At 42.2% G+C, this 21,377-nt stretch overlaps 1 protein-coding gene across 6 annotated transcripts in view; it reads left to right on the forward strand.

Annotated features, from left to right (window-relative positions):
* Positions 1-362: 362 nt before the first annotated feature.
* mtif2 (mitochondrial translational initiation factor 2) overlaps positions 363-21,377 on the forward strand; it is a 68,975-nt gene continuing 47,960 nt past the window's right edge. For 2 of the 6 annotated variants that reach the window (XM_078556938.1, XM_078556943.1), the window contains exons 1-3: positions 396-511; positions 11,594-11,800; positions 20,696-20,807. In XM_078556938.1, coding sequence (XP_078413064.1) covers positions 11,600-11,800; positions 20,696-20,807 — 313 coding nt within the window. In that variant the 5' untranslated portion in view covers positions 396-511; positions 11,594-11,599. Of the gene's footprint in view, positions 512-7,178; positions 7,198-11,593; positions 11,801-19,166; positions 19,238-20,695; positions 20,808-21,377 lie in introns of those variants that run through there. The other 4 variants (XM_078556939.1, XM_078556940.1, XM_078556941.1 and 1 more) reach the window with 4 other exon arrangements.

Raw genomic sequence — 21,377 nt, forward strand, 5'->3', positions numbered from 1 at the left:
AAAATAAAAAATACCTGGAAAAACTCAGCAGGTCTGGCAGCATCGGCGGAGAAGTGTACAGTTGACGTTTCGAGTCCTCATGACCCTCTGTTGAAGTTTTTCCAGGTATTTTTTATCTTTTGTCATCGATTAGGGTCTCCTTTACTAAGATGGCCATCGATTAGGGTCTCCTTTATTAAGATGGCCATCGATTAGGGTCTCCTTTATTAAGATGGCCATCGATTGGGGTCTCCTTTACTAAGATGGCCATCGATTAGGGTCTCCTTTCCTGAGATGGCTATCAATTAGGGTTTCCTTTACTAAGATGGCCATCGGTCTCGGCCATCGAACAGGGTCTCCTTTATTAAGATGGCCGAAACGCGGCTTCACTCGTTTCCTGTTGCTCAGCGACGATGTGTATTGTGGGAACTATAATGGCGGCTTCCAGAAGGTGAAGAGTATCAGGTATTACCGCGGATAAATTACTAGTTAATATGCCCGGTATCGTAGCTTATCAGCTGAGCTCCGATCGGTAGGTCGCGGAGGTTAATAACGTTTGGCGAATGCAAGGATAAGAACATAAGAAATAGGACCAGACATAGGCCATTCGGCCCGTCGTGCCTGCTTCACCATTCAAACAGATCATGGCTGATCAAAGTTGACGACTCGAAACGTCAACTTTATTCTTCTCTGCCGATGCTGCCAGACCTGCTGAGTTTTTCCAGGTAATTTTGTTTTTGTTTTGGATTTCCAGCATCCGCAGTTTTTTGCTTTTATCTTGGCTGATCATCTATCTCAAAAACCATTTTCCCCATATCCCTTGATGCCATTAGTATCCAGAAATCTATTGATTTTTTGTCTTGAACATGCTCAATGATAGAGCTTCCACAGCTTTCTGGAGTGGAGAATTCCAAAGATTCACCAACCACTGAGTGACAAAATTCCTCATTTCAGTCTTAAATGGCCTGCCCCTTATCCTGAGACTGTGTTCCCTAGGTCTAGACTCACCAGCCAGGAGAAACATCCTATTCACATCCACCCTGTCACGCCCTGTAAGAATTTTGTCAATTTCAAAGACATCAGCTCTCATTCTTCGAAACTGTAGAGATTACAGGCTCAATTTCCTCAATCTCTCCTCGTAAAACAATCCTGCCATCCAAGGGATTAGTCTGGTGAACCTCTGCTGCACTGCCTCTGTGGCAAGTACATCCTTCCTTAGATAAGGAGACCAAAACTGTACATAATACTCTGGATGTGGTTTTACCAAGGCTCTGTACAATTGCAGCAAGATATCTTCACACTTGTTATCAAACCCCCTAACGATGAAGATCACTCAATATGATCATGACTGATCTTGGGCTTCAATTCCATTTTCATACCCGTTTCCCATATCGCTTAACTCCCAGAGAGGCCAAAAATCTGTTTATCCCAGCCTTCAATGTATTCAGCGATGGAGCATCCACTGGGATAGAAAATTTCAAAGATTCCCCACCCTTTGAGTAAAGAAATTTCTCCTCACCTCGGTCCCAAATAATTGGCCCCTTATCCTGAGACTGTGTTCCCATGTTTTAGATTCACTGACCAATGGAAACAATCTCTTAGTGTCCACCCTATCAAGCCCCTTTGGAATTTTGTAGGTTTTAATGAGATCACCTCTCATTCTTCTAAACTCCAGAGAATATAAGCCTAATTTACATAGCCTCTCATCATAGGCCTCTTCTTCTATGGGACCAATTCAGTGAACCTTCGCTATACCACCTCCAATGCAAGTATATCCTTAAATGTGGAGACCAAAACTGCACACAGTAGTCCAGATGCGGTCTCACCAAAACTCCATAACTGGAGCAAGACTTCTTTATTCTTGTACTCCAATCCCCATGCACTGAAGGCCAAAATGCCAAATGCCTAATAGCTTGCTGCACCTGCATGCAAACTTTCTGCATTCCTTGTACCAGCGCACCCAAGTCTCTTTGAACATCAACATTTACAAGTTTCTCACCTTTGAAAAAATATTCTGCTTTTGTATTCTTACGACCAAAGTGAATAACTTCACACTTCCCTATATTATACTCCAGCTGCCACCTTGTTGCCCACTAACCTAACCTGTTTAAATCTCTTTGCAGCCCCTCTGTGCCCTCCCCACAGCTTACCTTTCTACCTAATTTGGTATCATCAGCAAATTTAGATACATTACTGTCTGTCATTAATGTAGATTGTAAGTAGCTGAGGCCCCAGTACTGATCCTTGCAGCACTCCATTATTCAGTGCCTGCCAACTTGAAAAAGCCCCGTTTATGCTCACTCTGTTTTCTACCGGCTAACAAATCCTCTAACCATGCTAATATATTACCCCCAATTCCATCCGTCCTTATTTTGCCTATTAGCCTACAGCCTGGGTTCTATCAGGATCCGGGAATTTGTCAGATTTTAGACCCTTAAGTTTCTCCAATACTTTGTCTCTGCTGTTAATTTCCCTAATTTTCTCACTTTTTAGCCCCTAGGTTATTGTCTATTTCAAGTATGGAATTTGTGTCTTTACCGTGAAGACAGACACAAAATATTTGTTCAATGCCTCTGCCATTTCCTCATTCTTTGTGATAATTTCTCCTCTCTGCTTCTAAGGGACCAACATTTACTTTAGCTACTCTCTTCCTTTTTGTTTCCTTATAAAAGCCCTTACAATCTAGTTTACTCTCATATTCTATTTTGTCCTTTTTTCCAACTTTTGGTGGTCCTTTCTAAAACACTCCCAATCTTCAGACTTACTATTGTTTTTTGCAACATTGTAAGCCTCTTCTTTTAATCTAACACTATCCTCAACTTCCTGAGTAAGCCACGGAGGGGTCCTTCTTGCTGAGGTTTTGTTCTTCAGTGCAATATATCTTTGTTGAACATTTTTAATTGTTTCTTTAAATTTTTCTCTGTTCATTTACCTCCACACCTTTTAGTCTATTTACCCAGTTAACTTTAGCCAATTCTCCCCTCATGCCTATGTAATTGGCTTGGCTTAAGTTTAAGACTTTTGTTCGTGATTGGAATATGTCACTTTCAAACTTAACCTGTAATTGAATGGTACTATGGCCACTATTTCCCAGTGGATCTTTTACTACAACATTACTAATTAACCCTGCTTGGTTACACTGTATTAGATCTAAGGTAGCTTTATCCCTAGTTGGTTCCACAATGTATTGCTCCAAGAAACGGTCATGTAAACATTCTACAAACTAATCTTTTAGACCATTCTTGCCAATTTGATTGTCCCAATCCAAATGAAGATGAAAGTCCCCCACAGTTATTACATTTCTGCCTCAGAAGGTGGTGGAAGCGGGGTCATTGAATATTTTTAACGCCGAGGTAGATAGATTCTTGTTAGACAAGGGAATCAAAGATCATTGGGGTTAGATGGGAATGTGGAAATCGAAACACAAGAAGATCAGCCATGATATTATTGAATGGCGGAGCAGGCTCAAGGGGCTGAATGGTCTACTCCTGCTCCTACTTCTTATGCCTCATGTTCTTATATATTTCCTTTGTTACAAGCTCCAATAATTTCTTGTTTATGGTTCTGTCTAACAGTAAAACTACTGTTAGGGGCCTATAAACTACTCCCACCAGTGTTTGCAGAATCTTGCTATTCCTAATTTCCACCCATACTGATTCTACTTTGTGATCTTCTGAGGCCAGATCCTTTCTCACTAATGTCCTTATATCATACTTTACTATAGGGTTACATCACCTTCTTTGCCATTCTGTCTGTCTTTCTGAAATATTGTGTATCCTGGAATATTTATTTATTTCTCAACCTTGATCACCTTGTGACCTTGTTTCTGTAATGGGAATTAGATCTAAATCATTTACCTCTATTTATGCCACTAATTCATCTATCTTATTGCAGATGCTTTGTGCATTCAGATAAAGAACCTTTAATTTCATTTTTTTACTTCTTAACCCTGCAATTACCTTATTCGCTGATGTACATTTTTTGTTAAACTCTCTGTCCCTTCCTGTCCCACATCACTAAACTACTCTGATACATCAACCTTTTTCTTTGGATTACCAAGTCTCCCTTTACCCGAACCATCCACCTCCCTCTGTTAGTTTAAACTCCTGTCCACAGCCCTAGTTATGCAATTGGCCAGGACGCTGGTCCCAGCCTGGTTCAAGTGGAGCCCATCCCAACAGAATAGCCCACTCTTCACTGGGTACTGATGCCAGTGCCCCATGAATCGAAACCCCTTCTTCCCACACCACTCTTTGAGCCACACGTTTAATTCTTTGATCTATTTAACCCTATGGCAATTGGCGCGTGGCTCCGGTAACAATCCAGAGATGATTACCTTTGACGTTCTGTGTTTTAATTTGGATTCTAACTCCTCAAATTCTCTTAGCAGAACACCATTCTTGGTTTGACCTATGTTGTTGGTTCCCACATGGACCACGACAACTGGATTCTCCCCCTCTCACTCCAAGTTTCTCTCCGGCTGTGAGGAGATGTTCTTAACCCTGGCACTGAGCAGGCAAAAAAACTTTCAGAACTTCCTGTCATGGCTGCAGAGAGCAGTACCTGTCCCTCTATCCATACTGTCTCCTATCACTACCACATTCCTCTTTGCTCTACCTGCTTGAATGGCATCCTTCACCATGGTGCCATGGTCAGTCCGCTCATCAACCTTGCAGTCCTGCTCCTCATCCACACAGGTAGCAAACACCTCATACCTGTTGGACAAATTCAGGGGCTGATGCTCTTCTGTCACTACATGCTGGGTCACCATACCTGACTGACCTGCAATCACGCCCTCCTGTCCCTGACCATTGACAAACTCAAAGATTCTGTCTATTGTAAGGAGCGTGACCGTCTCCCGGAATAAAGTGTCCAGTTAACCTTCCCCCTTCTTGGTGTACTGCAGTGTCTGCAGCTGTCTCCAGCTCATTGACTTTGAGCCAAAGCTCCTCAAGCCACAGACACATATTGCAAATGGGTTTGTCCTGGATCACCTTTATCCAGGAGAGCCCACATTCTGCAGTTGCAACAGATCATTTGTCCTGCCATCTTTATTATGTTAGTTAATTAATTACTTTTCCTGAATTAATTTGTAATTAATAAATCTTATTACTAACAACAAAACTGTACAATTGTTAATATTTGACACACTTTTGAAAGATAAAGGAGCAAAATACTCACCAACCAGTTACTTACCTCCTTTCCCTGTGACCTCACACTTTATTGCTCCCTCCTCTTGCTGTCAATGGCCCCGCTCCTCTTGCACTCTTTCACTGTTAATAGCCCCGATCCTCTTGTATTCTCTTGCTATTAACGGCCCTGCACCTCCCGCACTTTATTTTTTTGTGAATTGTGTGTATTCAATATATGTAAAGCTTTGTCCCATATTTTCCCACTAATTTTCTGTCCTGCTGGTTGTTGGGGGTAGCTGTGTCTTCCGCCTCTTCAGCTAATCCAACAAGCTAAACTTCCCCTAAAGTACCTCATCCCCATTCAATTCCGGAGCCCACATCTTTCTCTAGTTTCTCTCCTATTCTCCTTTCTGAGCTTATCTTGTCCATGAGATCACTTGTTGCTCGCTTGACTTAATTCCCACCAAATTGCAGGTCCCCTAACATTTCTGACATTGTTAGCAATTTACTCTCCAAAAGTGATAGACCACCAGTGTGACCAACCTTCCCGGATTTTACGGGACCATCCCATAATTGAGGTGGTTGTCCCGTGTCCTGGGTTGTTTGATGCCAGGGCACTGTCTGCCCTGTATTTTCAAACCATTGCTTCGGAGACTTCATCTGACTCTTCTCTTCCTCGTTTCTGATTTGCGTGCATGCGTGGTACCCACCTTCTGGTTTGGACAGCAACCACCCCCCAGCTCTAATGGCCTGGACAGCACCCCCTGCTCCCATGGTCTGGACACCCCCAGTCCTATGGTTCCCCATGTCAAAATGTCCCATTTTTTTTGCCTGACAGTTGGTCATCCACCCCCATCAAATTTGCCGTTATCCACCCTTGACTAATGATCCCTCTAAATTTTTTTTGGGTGTTTATGGCCTGGTCACTTGAATGTGCTTTTTTTTTTGCCTTGTACGTCTGATATCTTAACTTGAGAGCAGCTTGTGTGCTACCTCCTGGCTTACTGTGCAGCTGTGTGTATCTGCAACTTATAGGGAACATTGTCTTCAACCCCTCTGTCCTTGGAAACTACTGTCCCATCTCCAACTTCCCTTTCCTGGCCAAAGTCCTTGATGTGTTGTCGTCTCCCAATTGAGTGCCTATCTTCCCCACAACTCTTCTGGTCAGGTTTCCACCCCCACCACAATACTGTAATGGCCTTAATCAAAATCAAATGGCATCCTATGTGACTGTGGTAAATAGTCCTTGCTCATCCTTCTCAACCTATAATGGGGGACTTTAATTATCCGAATATGGACCTGGCTAGTAGTGTAAAGGACAGAGAGGGGCATGAGCTTCTACAGTGTGTTCACAAAAAATTTCTACAGCAGTATGTTTCCAATCGAATGAAAGGCGAGGCGCTGCTGGACCTGGTTCTTGGGAATGAGGTAGGCCAAGTGGATCAAATATCAGTAGGAGAACATTAAAAAAAAAAGTGATCATTGAATCAAAAGATTTAGGTTGGCTACAGAAAAGGAAAAAAGAACAATCTGAAGTAAGAATAATTAACTGAGGGAAAGCCAATTTCAATCGGGTAAGAATGGATCTGGGCTGAATAAACCGGAATCAAAGCTTCACAGGAAAAACAGTAACTGAACAATGGGCTACCTTCAAAGAAGATATAATTCGGGCACCGTCAAGCTATATTCCCTCAAAGGGGAAAGGTGGGGCAAACAAATCCAGAGCTCCCTGGAGACAAAAGAGATAGAGATTAAGATGAAGAAGAAAAAATGTGTTTATTACTGATGTCAGGTGGATAATACCATGGAGAACTAGGTTGAATATAGAAAGTTCAGAGGGGAGGTGAAAAAGCAAATAAAAGAAGCAAAGAGGACGAATGAAATGAGACTGATGTAAGGCGATTCCAAAATCTTCTGCTGGCATATAAATGGTAAAAGGTTGGTAAAAGGAGAAGTAAGGCAGATTAAGGACCAATAAAGAGATTTACACATGGAAACAAGGAGAATAGCGAAGGTATTATATTAATACTTTGGATTTGTCTTTACAAAGGAAGAAGATAATACCCAGGCCATGGAATAAGAGGAGGTAATTCAGACACTTGAAGGGTTTAAAACTGATAGGGAGAAGGATAGATAGGCTGTCTGTACTTAAAGTTGATAAGGCACCAGGATCAGATAGGATGTATCCAAGGATGCTGATGGAAATTCACCATCTTGCTCACATTCCTGTCCTCAACCTGCTGCGGTGTTGCAGTGAAGACCAATGCAAGCCGGAGGAACAGTAGCTCATCTTCAAGTTAGGCAATTTTCAGCCTTCCGGACTCAACATTGAGTCCAACAACTTCAGACCATGAACTTTGTCCTCCATTTTGAATCTCCCCCCCCCCCGCCCCGCCAGCCCAAGCACCAATTCATATCTTTGTTTTCATGTTTTTGCTTTCAGAGCTCACCTTTATTCTGCTGTTAACACCTACTCTGGACCAATGCTTTGTTCCTTTACTACTACCATTACTACTCCCTTTGCCTTTTGTTCCATGACATCTTGGGTAATTAATCTCCTCCACCCTCTTACCTGAGCTTTCCTTTGTTCCACTTAACGCCTCCCACCACCCTGCAGCATAAAACCCATCACCTTTCTACCTGTCTTCAGTTCCAAAGAAAAGTCAAATTGGACTTGAAATATTAACTCTGTCCCTCTCTCCACAGATGGTACCAGACCTGCTGAGTTTTTCTCGAACTTTCAGTTTTTAATTAAGGCTGAGAGGAGATTTTATAGAGGTATTCAAAATCATGAGTGGTCTGGACAGAGTAGGTAGGGATAAACTGTTCCTATTTGTGAAAGGATTGAGAACAAAAGGGCATAGATTTAATGTAATTGGCAAAAGAAGCAAGAGCAGCATGAGCAGCGAGAGGTTGAGGTCTGGAATGCAGCGTCTGTGAGTGTGATGGAGGCAGGTTCTAATTCAAAAGGAAATTAGAAAATTAAAAAAGTGTTGCCCAATCACAGTATCATACCTAACAGTAGACGGCTTATTTTGGGTTTTGCAAGCTCGGGCTGGTTGAGTACGGTCTGCACTCTGCCTATTACGAACAACTGAAGGAACATGCTGTTTGAATCTGTGATTGGGCAGCTTGCTGACCAATCCTAAGTGTGCTAATAGCTACAGTAGCAATCAACTTAATATAATCAATTGAGCTCGTTACATGGCTATTTATGCTTGGTAGAAGAGACATACATTCATACGCTGGGACCTGTTCTTCAGAAACAAAAGGAATATGTTCAAACCTTGCGCCTTTTTTGAAAACCTGGGTGTTTGGGGAGCCTATAGTTCCCCGTCGTTTTTGCTTGGCAACGCTCTGCCCAATCACAGTCGACTTGCCAACCAATCTGCACCCTTTTCTCCTGTAGTATAAATTGTTGAGAATGTTTGAACTTTGCCATTCTCGCATTTGTCCTAATGAGAGCAAGACGAAAAGCTTCGACAACTTGTCTCTTTTCAACAATAATGAAGAACTCATTAGAAGTGGGAAACAAAGAGAGGAGTTCTGATGACGGTCTACACCAGAAGTGTTAACTTGTCTGTTCTTTCCATAGATAGTGCCTAACCTACGGAGTGTATCCAGCAATTCTTGTTTCTGAGTTGGAATTTATGGCATTTTTATTTTGCGGTTTTAAGTGAGTGGCATTGTTCATAGCGTTGTATTCTGGGATTAATTTTGTTTAGGTTTGTGATTTTGGTGTAGAGTTCAAAGGAGTGGTGTTGAAATTTGTAGATTACTAAAATGGAAAGCATAGCAAATAATTCTGTGGACTGAAGGATGTTGCATGGTGATATTGATAAGATAGTGGTATGGACAAAATAGTGACAGATGGAAATCAATGTTGTTACATATAAGGTGGTACATTTTGGTTACAAAATGTAATATTTATACTTTGGGATAGCTGTACCCAGCTCAACTGCCTAATGTTGAATGATGTGAAACAGCAGAAGACTATCAGGGTTCAGGTTCACAAAACATTAAATGCAACACCTCAAATGAACAAGGCTATAAATAAAGCTAAAAGAATACTGGTTTAAGGCAAGAGATAGAGAAGTTGAGATGCAATGGTGAATTTAAATAAAACCTCAGCAAGACTAATTTTGGGCACCATGCTATAGGAAGGATGTTGAGGCAGTAGAGAAGGTACAGTGCTCACTGATCTCAGAATACATTCATCAACTGATTATCCACAGCTAATTGGGATAGAGAATTCCCTCTACATGAAGAAATTTCTTCTCATCTCTGTCCTAAATGTCCGATCCCTTACCCTGAATAAATGACCCCTAATTCTACCCTCTCTAGCTAGGGAGAAGAGTCTCTCAAGTCATTTAAGAATTGTATAAATTTCAGTGAGATCAGCTCCCATTCTTTTAAATACCAGTGAAAATAGGTCCATTCTACTCAATCTCCCCTCATAGGACGGCCTTCTCATCTCAGGAATCAATTTAGTGAGCATTGAAATAGTCAAGTCTAGAGAGAACAAAGGTATGGGTTGGGGATTTCAGTAGCAGGAGAGCTACAGCAGGGTAGAATCAAGTGATGTTACAGAGGTGGAAGTAGGTGGTATATGTGGTATGAGGAAATACAAATATGAAGGAACACTTGAAAAATTAAAGTTTTTTTTGTTAGGAGATTGAGGTGATTTGATGGAGTTTAAAATAAAGGATGGAACGGAATAGATAGAAAGAGAATATTTTCAGTGATTGAAGGTTCTTGAATGAAGAGGAACAGAAAACACTTAAATGCAAATGATATAGGATGGAGAATAGGAGAAACTCTCCGGGGAGACTTGTGATGCTTGAAATACACTAGCAGATTTGATGATTGAAATGTGTCAACATTTATGAAGACCACTGTTGTGGTTCACAAATGAGCATGGCTATGTGGGCAGGATATCAGAACCTGGCTGGAGTAACCAGGACATATTCATCCTTCACATGAGAAATAATCTTGATTCCACAGCTCTCTTTCTATATTCCTTTATTCCTCTTTCCTTATACACCTAACTTGTTAACTGAATTTCGTATAGATGCGCACAAGCAGAAATAGCCTAGTTCAGTCCAAATCAACACTGGGATCTTTGTTGTCTTTATGTCTTTATTAGCTTAACCATTTAACTGTCTTTTTAATTAATAATTTAAATGTTTAGATTTTTAAAATATCTGAATAATAATAATAATCTGAATAATTTTAAAATACCATTTTAAAATGGTGAAAGTGCAATGTTTATTGTAAAAATGCATTGTTATATAAAAAAAAACTTGCATTTATATAGTGCCCTTGTGTTATGATATGGCAGGTGGTATTTGCTGGGCTGACCAAATCCCAAAGGGAAACTTGGCCAAGCTATAACAACGATTTGCAATTTGTATTTTTATCACAAGAAGTAGGTGTACTCAAGTCAACAGTAAAGATCCACTACTACTTTTGGAGATTTTAAAAATTAAATGAAAACATTTATTAACAAAAGAAAGTAAAACTTAAACACGCAAGATTACAGTTACACAGTTAAATTTAGTCTTACAACATTTCCTTAAAGATTTCTACTTAGCTAGACTCACAAATAAACACCCTTTTCCGGGCAACAGTCCCTAGAGATTCTTAATCTATACAATATCCAGTAATATTACCACAAGGCACCCACTGTTGCTATAGGAGAGGTATTTCACAAGCTTCTCTCTCCCTCTCACTCGACAATGGAAATCCAAGGCTTTTAACAAAACCTTGCTTTCTGGAACAACCAGACACTTCTCTGGGGTGGCTAGAAGCTGCTTCCTTCACAAGATTGTGCTCACACAGCACACTCTTCAAAATCACATGACCACACACACATACAGCTTTCAATCTTTCCTTAAATACCTTTTCCCCTTTCATCTTTAAACCCATTGTTCTTAACTGTCTTTTGAAAGTTACCTTTTGCAGAATCTAAAAATCCTTCATGCTGTCTTTATGGCCACTACTTTTGGGAAGAATAATCTTAATGACTTTTAGTTTTTTTAGTTATGATCATTGCCAGTTGTAAAACTTCCTTTTTCCCTCTCTTTGAAATTCAATAACTGCAAATTCACTCCTCATTTATCTCCTAATGCAAATTCCTATTCATACTGCATGTGCTGGTCCCCATCTTAGCTCATTCATCACTTTAAAAAGCTTGCTTTACACTTAACCCTTTGATAATTTAAACCTTGCAGTCTGACAGTCTTCAATCTAATTAAATTAGTTACACACAAACACAACATACACACAGCCCCCACAAGCCTGCTTCATAGTATCCCATAGTAATAATTGGAAAAAATGATATTCTGTTTACACTTTAACTTCCTCAGAAAACCTCAAAGTACTTTACAGCCAATGAGTTGTACATTTTATAAATACTTTTAAGAATTTTATCAATATTGACAATCTTAAAATGCTTTATAAATAAATGATTTTATTCCCAGTTGGTGATGATGATGATGAGAAGATTGTTGGTCAGACTGAAGCCTGTGACATGGAAGCGGTGCACCCATGAGATCCATACTCTGAGATGGAGAGATTCTCGTTACTCATGGCCATGCCCAGGTCTAATGGTTTTGCAACAAAGCCGGATACCTGGGGGCATCAACAAATTCAGCCTGCCATTCAGCAGGCTTTTAGTCACTAAAAAGGTAAGATGGTTTATTATAGTTTTTAGTCCGGTCTTAGTTTCTACTATGACTTACCATTATGCTTGCATTAGATATCTAACCATTTAAGTGGCAGTTGTGAGCACCTGCGTCAGTCCACTTTTTCCAATATAGATTAATGAAACAATAAACATTTTCTGTCTACCATTTAGAAAATTTTATACATTCCAATTTCTTTGTGACTGATCCAATTAGCTTGAACAATGTTGCATTTTCCAGTTAGTTAGGTACTGTAGGGTTAGTAATTGTACGTTACACCCAGTCATGACTAACCTTACACTAGTATTGGAAAGTCCATGTAATTATGCAAAATGTGGCATTGAAAATGAGTTAGGCTTCTATACTAATTCACATAGAGCCATCAAATATCGGTATAGATAACTTTCGAACATATAGTTGACCTCTTCTATATGCGCAAAGAACACAGATGTTTTGTGCATTGCATAAGAAGGCTTAGTGAACACAAAACTTCACTAAACAATCCAGAAATAATTATAGTTAGATTAAGAAGGAGAGCAACCACCATGCTGAATGGTTTGGCTACATATATGGAGAAGACTCTCCTCAAATGAAATATGATTAAAGGGAAAATAGTTGGGTCAGATTCCAATTTCCTCACTGAGACCCAGAGTAGGTGTTCAATCTTGGGAGATTAGGAGAATTTAATGCTTCATTGAGGGGGAGTTGTTGGGTTGACTAGCCATTCTGATAGGAACATAGTTTTGTCATACAGCAAACAAGGAAAGTTCTATATTACTTTTTTTCTACATGACTTTAGGTAAAATGGATAAAACATGTTTTTATATTGGATATAAACTTTAGAACATCCAAAGCTCTGATGCCCGTGTCTTAACTTGTAACAAGCCACATACATTCCACTTGCTCTTTGCTATTCCACTGCCGAATATGCCTGCCCTGCATGGGAAAGATCTACTCATGCTAAGAAGATGGATGCCGTTCTGAATGCAAGCTGCCGACTTATCACAGGTTGTTTAAAACCAACAAACACCAACAGCCTATATATCCTGGCGGGTATCGCTCCCCCTGATATAAGAAGAATGGTAGCCAGCAAGAAAGAGTGACTCTGTCAAACATCAGATGAGAGGCACCCTCTACATGGTCATGCACCTACACCCAGCCGCCTAAAGTCAAGGAAGAGCTTCATGAACAGTGTTATTCCATTACAATCAACCCCATCTGAAGCCCGCATCGCCTTGTGGAAAGACCAGCTTGCCAGTCTCGAACAACCCCCAGCGATGGAAATTCTACCAGATGAAATCCTTCCCCCAGGAACTAGTTGCAACTGGGCAACCTGGAAGTGCCTTAACAGACTTAGGACTGGTGTAGGTCGTTCAAAGGTGTCACTAAGCAAATGGGGATATACAACCAGCCCGACAACTTGTGAATGTGGAACTGAGCCACAGACTATGCAACATCTCCTGCAATGCCTATCGCTAGAGGAACCCTGCACTGTTGCAGATCTTGCCAAATTCAACAACAAGGCGCAAAAATATGTCCAATTTTGGCTGGGCCATGTATAGACTGTCCGTGGACATGATAAGAAGAAGATATTGGATATGGTTGTGTATCTTAAATAGAGTTCTCTTGCCTTTGTTAGACAACACACAAAACTGGCCAGTGAATATCCATCATTTTATGGAATGAGAACAGCTAGTTGGTTGTTGTTGTATCTTCGCAGTCTTTGCTTGAGAATAGGAAATGTTAACAGCCTGATGAGCCGCTATGTTAACCAGAAACGTAGCAGTAGCTATCTTTATGCTAGGCCATAGCATTGTTAGCAGCTAGTCTATACAACAACTTATATTTATATCACAACTTTAATGTAATAAAATGCTCTAAGATGCTTCACAGGAGCATTATAAACAAATTATAACACCAAGCCACATACGGAGATATTAGGTCAGATGACCCAAAAGCTTGGTCAAAAGGGAAGATTTTAAGGAGTGTCTTAAAGGAGGAAAGCAAGGTGAAGAGCTGTATGGAAAGAATTCCAGAGCTTGGGGCCTAGGTAATTGAGGCATGGCTACCACTGATGGAGCAATTATGATTGGGAATGTACAGAATTAGAGGAGTGCAGATACCTTGGAGGGTTGTGAGGCTGGACGAGGTTACAGTGATGGGGATGGGCAAGGCCATGGAGGGATTTGAAAACAAAGATGAGAAATGTAAAGTCACGTTGCTTGACCAGGAGCCAAAGTAGGTGAGCGAGCATAGGGGTGCTAGTGGAATGTGGCTTGTTGCAAGTTAAGACACGGGCATCAGAGCTTTGGATGATCTAAAGTTTACAGAGGGTAGAATTTGGAACTCCAGCCAGGCGTGCATTTGAATATTTGAGTCTAAAGATAACGGGGGTACAGGATGAGGGTTTCGGCAGCAAATTAGCTGAGACAGGGTGAAGTTGGGCGATATTATGGAAGTGGAAATAGACGGTCTTAGTGATGGCACAAATATGAGACTGGAAGCTCAGCTTGGGATCAGCTATAACAGCAAAGTTGCAAACGAATTTAGTTAATCTCAAGATTGTTGCTAGGGTGCAGGGTGGAGTCAGTAGCTGGGGAATGGAATTTGAGGTGGGGACTGAAAACAATGACTCCAGTCTTTCCAATATTTAATTTGAGGAAGTTTCTGCTAATCCAGTATTGGATGTCGGACAAGCAGTCTGATAATTTAGCAACAGTGGAGAAGTTGAGAGAGGTGGCGGTGAAGTTGGGCTGATGGTCGTCAACATACATGTGAAAACTAACGCTGTGTTTTTGAATGATGTCGCCGAATGGCAGCATGTAGATAAGAAATAGGAAGGGGTCAAGGATAGATCATTGGGGAAATCAGAGCTAGTGGTGCGGGAACAGGAACATTGCAAGTGATTCTCTGACTGCAGTTAGATCAGAATGGAATCATATGAGAGCAGTCCCACCCAACTGGATAACAGTGGAAAGGTGTTACGGGAGGATGGTGTGGTCAACCGTGTCAAAGGCTAAACAGGTCGAGAAGGATAGGAGGGCGAGTTTACCTTTGTCACAGTCACATAGGATGTTACATGTGACTAGTGAGACTGTAGTGAGACTGAGGGCAGTGGTTTGCAAGGACGGCGGGCTCAAGTGTTGGTTTTTTGAGGAGAGGGGTATGATGGCAGATTTAAAGGAGAGATGGACAATACCTGAAGAAAGAGAACCATTTACAAAAGCAACTAACATGGGAGCCAGGTAGTGAAGTCAGATGATTAGCACTTAGTGGTAATAGAATCGAGGGAACAAGAGGTGGGTCTCATGGACAAAATGAACTTAGAGAGGGCATGAGGGGAGATAGGAGAGAAACTAGAAAAAGATATGAGTTCAGGGCTAGGGCAGGAAGAAGTATTAAAGGAAGTTTGGACAGGTGGGCTAGTGGAAGGGAGGGACCCGACAGTGACAACTGATTGGATTGTCTCAATCTTAGTGACAAAGAAGTCCATGAGCTCCTTGCACTTGTTGGAAGCGAGGTTGGAGGGAACAGGGAAAGGAAGTTTAAAAGATGGTTTGCAGTAAAGAAGCTGGGTGTTAACCGGATTGGGGCGTGGAAGAGGGATATGGGTGGCGAGTGATGCAAGGAAGTGATCAGAGATGGTCTTACCTACAGTGGGACTAACAAGACCATGTAAGATGGTAAGGTCAAGGGGGTGACTTTTAATGTGGGTTGGGGAGTTTACGTGGAGGGAGAGATTAATGGAGGATAAGAGGGTAGTGAACACAGAGAAAACATGACGTTTCAGATGGAATTTGAAATCACCAAGGATGAGAAGTCATTTGGTGAAAGGCTGAAGGAGGAAAGCAGTGAAGAAATCTTAGTGATAACATTTTTATTGTACTTGGCTGGTACAGAATGATTGTGAAAGTGAGGTGAAAGGGGTGGAACAAAGTGAGATGCTCAAAGGAAGAGAAAGCGCCAGAGAGTAGGGGGTCAGACCAAGATGTGATCTTGAGATAAACGCCATTCTGCCACCACAATGGTCATGAAGGAGTGAATGGTGGAAGATATAACCAGGTAGGGAGGCTTCATTAAGGGGAAAGGTGTTATCAGCCCTTAGTCAGGTTTCTCTTAAGACCAAGAGGTCAATGTAATCATCCACAATAAGTTCATGCATGGCAAGGACCTTGTTCACAAGTGAACAGAAATTCTTGAGGGAGATGCGTAGAGCAGTGGAGAGAGCTGATCCACTGGCAGAGTCCACAGGGTCACCAGTGGGAAGGGTGAGTTGAACAAGAAGGTTAGGAAAGTTAGCCCTAGCAGACGCACTGGGTGGGAATTTCGACGAGAGAGTGGGACCTGGCAATTGGGGTTGCTGCTCCCAATGAGCCAGCGCTGAGTGCTAAAAAAAGCATGGAGGGACCGTGTAGGTTTATCTGACAGGGAGTCAAGCCTGGGGCAGTGGCAAAAGAGCAGGAAGGTTCACGAGTACTGAAGAATTGAGTAGGGAATTGGGTGAGCAGAGTACCTGAGAGTGGAAAAGGGAAAGGAAGCATGATAAAAGAAGAGAGTCTAGGTGGGGAAAGAGAAAAGAAATTGAAAAGAAAGAGCAAAAGTAGACTCGTCTGGAGCAGCAGCCAAAAAGCACAATAGGATTTTATGGGTTCCCATCACCTATATTAAGAGATGGAAACCACCCACACCCACACCCACCAAACTGATTTCCTGCTGTGCTTTTTTGCTTCTGTGTAATTAACATACTTGTAAATAAATATGAATTGTAACATAAGGTTTAGGAGCAACCAGCCCTTTGAGCCTACTCCGCCATTCTGTAAGATCATGGTTGATCTGATTGTAGTCTCAAATCCACTTTCCTGTCTGCACCCCTCCCCACATAATCCTTGACACCCTTGTCTATCAAAAAATCAGTTTAACTCTGCCTTGAATAAATTCAGTGACACAGCCTCCACTGCATTTTGGGGAAGAGAATTCCACATACTAATGATCCTCTGAGAGGAAAAATTTCTCCTCATCCCCATCTTGAAAGGGAGACCTCCTTATTTTTAAACAGTGTCCCCTAGTTCTGGTCCCTCCCACAAGAGGAAACACAAGAGGTATCCACCCTATCACGTTCTCTTAGGATCTTATATGTTTCAATAAGATTGAAATAAGATTAACTTCTCATTCTTCTAAACGCCAATGGGTAAAAGCCCATCCTGTTCAACCTTTAATAAGTCCTTCATCCCAGGAATGAGTTGAGTGAACCATCCTCTCCATCCCAGAGCAGGTGCCCTGAACACTGGCACTGGGCAGGCAACACAGCCTTCTGGACTCTTGCTCTCAGCTGCAGAGAATCTCCTTGACTAAACTGTCCTCCACTACCACAACATTCTTATTTACTTCCCCCCACCCACCATCCGCTTGAATGGCTTCTTGTACCAAGGTGCTATTGTCAGTTCGCTCATCTACCTTGTCTCCTCTCTCAGGGATGCAAGAAACTCGAACCTATTGGACAATTGCAAGGACTGAGGCTCCTCCACTACCACCTTCTTGATCCCCTAACCTCAACTACTCACAGTCATGTCCTCCTGTCCCTGACTACTGACCAAATCAGACGACCCTATCCTGAGGCATTTGACTACCTTCTGGAGCAAAAGCCGTAACTTCCATGGAGTGGCAATCACAATCGGATTACCACTGTGCTCCTAGTTACTTACCCTGAAATGCAGCTGCAACATACTTGCCCGACCTTCCGACTCAGGCCGGGTGAGAAAGGTGCAGTGCAGCAGGTTGCTGATGCCTTCTGTTGAGGGCAGCTGAGTTGGAGGTAAGGAAGACACACTCCCTTTTTTATGGCACTAGCTGCCACAAAGCAAGTAGGTTTAAAGGTCCAGCCACTTTGAGAAGCTAGGGAGAAGGTAAATACTTAAGGTAAGTGGGCATGATTGGGAGTGGGGTGTTGGTAAGAGGGGTAGGGTGGCCAGGGGGTGGGATGGTCAGCGGGGGGTCAGATAGTCATGGGTAGTCAGTGGGGGTGGTGGGTGGAGGTGGTTCGGTAGTCAGTGGGTGGGGTTGGGTGGCCAATGGGGGTGTTGGGTGGTCAGTAGGGAGAGGTGATCATTGGGGGGTCAGGTAGTTGGGGGTTGGGGAGGGTTGTCAGGCGATGCTGGGGCAGTTGTGGGGGAGTAGGGAAGGTGGTCAGGTGGAGGGTAGTTGGGAGGGGAAGGCAGTCGGGGTAGTCAGTTGTGGTTATAATCGGGAGGGTAGTCGGTGGGGGGGATATAGTCAGGGAATGAAGAGGGCAGTTGGGGGGTGGGGAGAACATTCGAGGGGAAGGGGGTAGTTGGGAGAGGGTACTTGAGGGAAGGGAAGGGCAGTCGGAGGGGTAGTCGTGAGTGGGGTAGTCGTGGATTGTGGGGTAGTCAGGGAGGCTGTAGTTGGAGGGGTGTGGGAGGGGTAGTCAAGGAGTCCCATGGGGAGGTGTCCCTTGGGGGTTCACAGGGTAGTCGGGGTGGGTGGGGGGGTAGCCGGGTGGTCCTGTTGAGGGTTTGGGGAGTGGGGAGAGTCCCGTGGGGGCTCAGGGTGGGGCAGTACTATAGTTATCTATAAGTTAGAAGTGGTTTTAATTCTTCGAAGTTTGTGATTTAATTTGGAGTTTCTGATGGTTCCCATTGCAGGGCAATTGCCCAACAGAGGTTTGAACTTCCTGGGCAATTATCATGCAGTTCTTACATGGGGACATCCTGAGGGAGGGTGGGGTGCCCAGCACATTTGTGGGATACCCCCCCCAGGCACGACACCTGGAGCTTGGAAGTTATAGGCCAAAAGTCCAGGTAACCTTCCACCTCCCCGATGCATTGTAGTGTCCACAGCTTGGCCTCCAGCTTGTTGACTCTGAGTCGAAGCTCCTCAAGGTACAGATATTTACTGAAGTGATTGCAGTGGATCACACTGGTGTCCTCCAGGCCCCACACTCCACAGCCACAACACATCACCTGTCCTGCCATCCTTATTATATGTTAATTAATTTATTTTTCTTAATTAATTTACAATTGATAAACACTAATACTACTAATAAGCTTTACTACTGTTAATAAACCTTACTACTACTAATTAAACCTTACTAATAAATTACCCACATTTCAGACAATTCTTATTCTTATTGTTTCAGATAACATTACACTTACCCTGATTAAAATTCCATAGTTTATATAAGATAAAATATTCACCAACCAATCAATCACCTACCTTTTTTGCTGTTACGTCAGACTTCAATTTGGAATGCTCTGAACCCACTGACTCACCCCACCCCCAGCTCTTTAGATTCTCGCTGCTGTCTCTAGGTTACCCTCTACTTCTAGGAAATAATTTGTGTCTTCTACAACTTCCACAGCAATGATGGTTTCAGCAGCTGTGCATGTGAGGATGCATAAAAACAGGCAATGTTCCAAGATGGTAATAAACTAGATTTGGAGATTAAAAATTCAGGTTATGGCCTTTATTGGTACGCTGCTTAAGGTAGACACTGTTTTTCAAACTGTTTTCGCTGTAATGGAAGATTGTGTTAAAAGGGAAAATGTATCTTTAAATTTACCAATTTACATCTTGGGTTGAGCTTTCATCCTTTGGTACCAATTTGGAGATGTCTCCCAGCCAATCCATCTTGTTAACCGGCCATTTCATATTATTCAAAAGAAAGCCATGTTATCCCAAATTTACTACTTTGCCTGCCACAGTCCCCCATTCTTTTTTAAAATAATTTCTTCTTCTGTTTGATCTTATTAATTATGTGGTCTGAAATGATTCCTAGGGGTTGGGGCTCATCTGATTTCATCTGTGCAGTACCCTAAATGTGGTGTTAATGCACTTCAGAAGTGTTTCATTGTTTGTGAAGGACCTTGGAATATCCTGAAAAATATAAGAAATTAAATAGATGCAAGCTCTCTCTTTGCTGTAAACAGCTTCTCAGCATCTATCCTGTCAAGCCCACTCAGAATCTTATATGTTTCAATGAGATTATATCTCATTCTTCTATTCTTAGTCTTCACTTCTTTGTTTATGTCCCAATGAGATGGGCATATATCTGAAAGATGGCACCTCTGACGACACAGCACAATCTCGGTACTACACTGGAGAATTAACTAGATTACGTATCCATATCCTAGATTGTTGCTTGAACCCAAAAGCTTTAGTGATGAATACTCCCACTCATATTTAAAGTGGCTCATGGAGACAATAGTTTTGAATATACAACCCAGCCTCCAGTGGTTATTTTGTTTTGATGAATGTGTTTTTCAGTCCGTTCGGGGGTTTTACTTGGAGCTGGTGTACTTGGTCACCGCCTTTGTCCCTTCCAACATGGCGTGTTTGGCCAGTTCCCCGGGCAGCAGCAGGCGCACGGCGGTCTGGATCTCCCGGGAGCTGATGGTGCTGCGCTTGTTGTAATGGGCCAGGCGGGAAGCCTCACCCGCGATGCGCTCGAAAATATCGTTCACGAACGAGTTCATGATGCTCATGGCCTTGGAGGAGATGCCGGTGTCGGGGTGAACCTGCTTCATCACTTTGTAGATGTAGATGGAGTAACTCTCCTTCCTCGACTTTCGCCGCTTCTTGCCGCCCTTTCCTGACGGTTTACCTACCGCTTTCTTGGCACCCTTCTTAGCAACTGGCTTCTTCTTCTCTTCAACCATCTTCAATCTCAATTTCAGATAGTGCAAGTTAAAATATTTTTGATTTTTTAAATTTTCTGTTCTCTTTTGAAGTTATCTGATGCTGGATACAATTCCATAGTTGCCTCCGGAGTCTTGAGGACTAAATTTAGGCTGACCATCCAGTGCAGTACTGAAGTTCTCCATGTGCTGTGTGTATTTTACAAGTTTATTCTTTTGTAAATTCCTGTTTCTCTCATTCAAGAAAGATAAATATAAGATTGCTCCAGTAAAACAAAAGCAAGTGAAAAAAGAAGTGGAGATAAAGCAAAGAATGACTGTCGCTGAACTTGCAGAAGCAATGGATAAAGATACAGGTAAGCATAAAATGAATGTAATTATACTAGCCAAAACAAGAGATGTAAGGTGGTTGTAGAATGCATTAGAGCAACAACCAAGTCTAGTAGGGTGTTTGCTGTTGCTCAATGTGCTATGCAATCAATGAGCCATTCCTGCCACCTCATACATCCTACAAATCTCTGGTCTATTGAGATTTCTGAATAACTATGCCCAGTCTTGTGATGTTGCTGGCAGGCCTTCGAATTTTAATTATCTTTTCTGGGTCAGTACTTTCAGGTTGTTTGCATTGTGGGATTTTGTATTCTTGCAGCTACCCCAGGAGAACTGGAGACTTGCAAGCTGAGGTTTTCCATTTCTATATGCCAGACTGACTTTCTGCCCATTTAATGAGCAGAAAGCACAGAAGTGGAAATATTGCCTGCAAGGTATAACCTTGGACAAATATAAGACAAGTGGGTCATGTAGCATATGCGTGTTGTTCCTAGAATTCAGTTTTGAGCATCATTGATTAAATTATTCTTGGACAGAATGATGCGTGAGTGACAAAATGCTTTATCCCTGATTTATTATTTTTGTTGTTTCATTAC

This window comes from Cetorhinus maximus, chromosome 14, assembly GCF_964194155.1.
Source record: "Cetorhinus maximus chromosome 14, sCetMax3.hap1.1, whole genome shotgun sequence".
Lineage (NCBI taxonomy): Eukaryota > Metazoa > Chordata > Chondrichthyes > Lamniformes > Cetorhinidae > Cetorhinus > Cetorhinus maximus.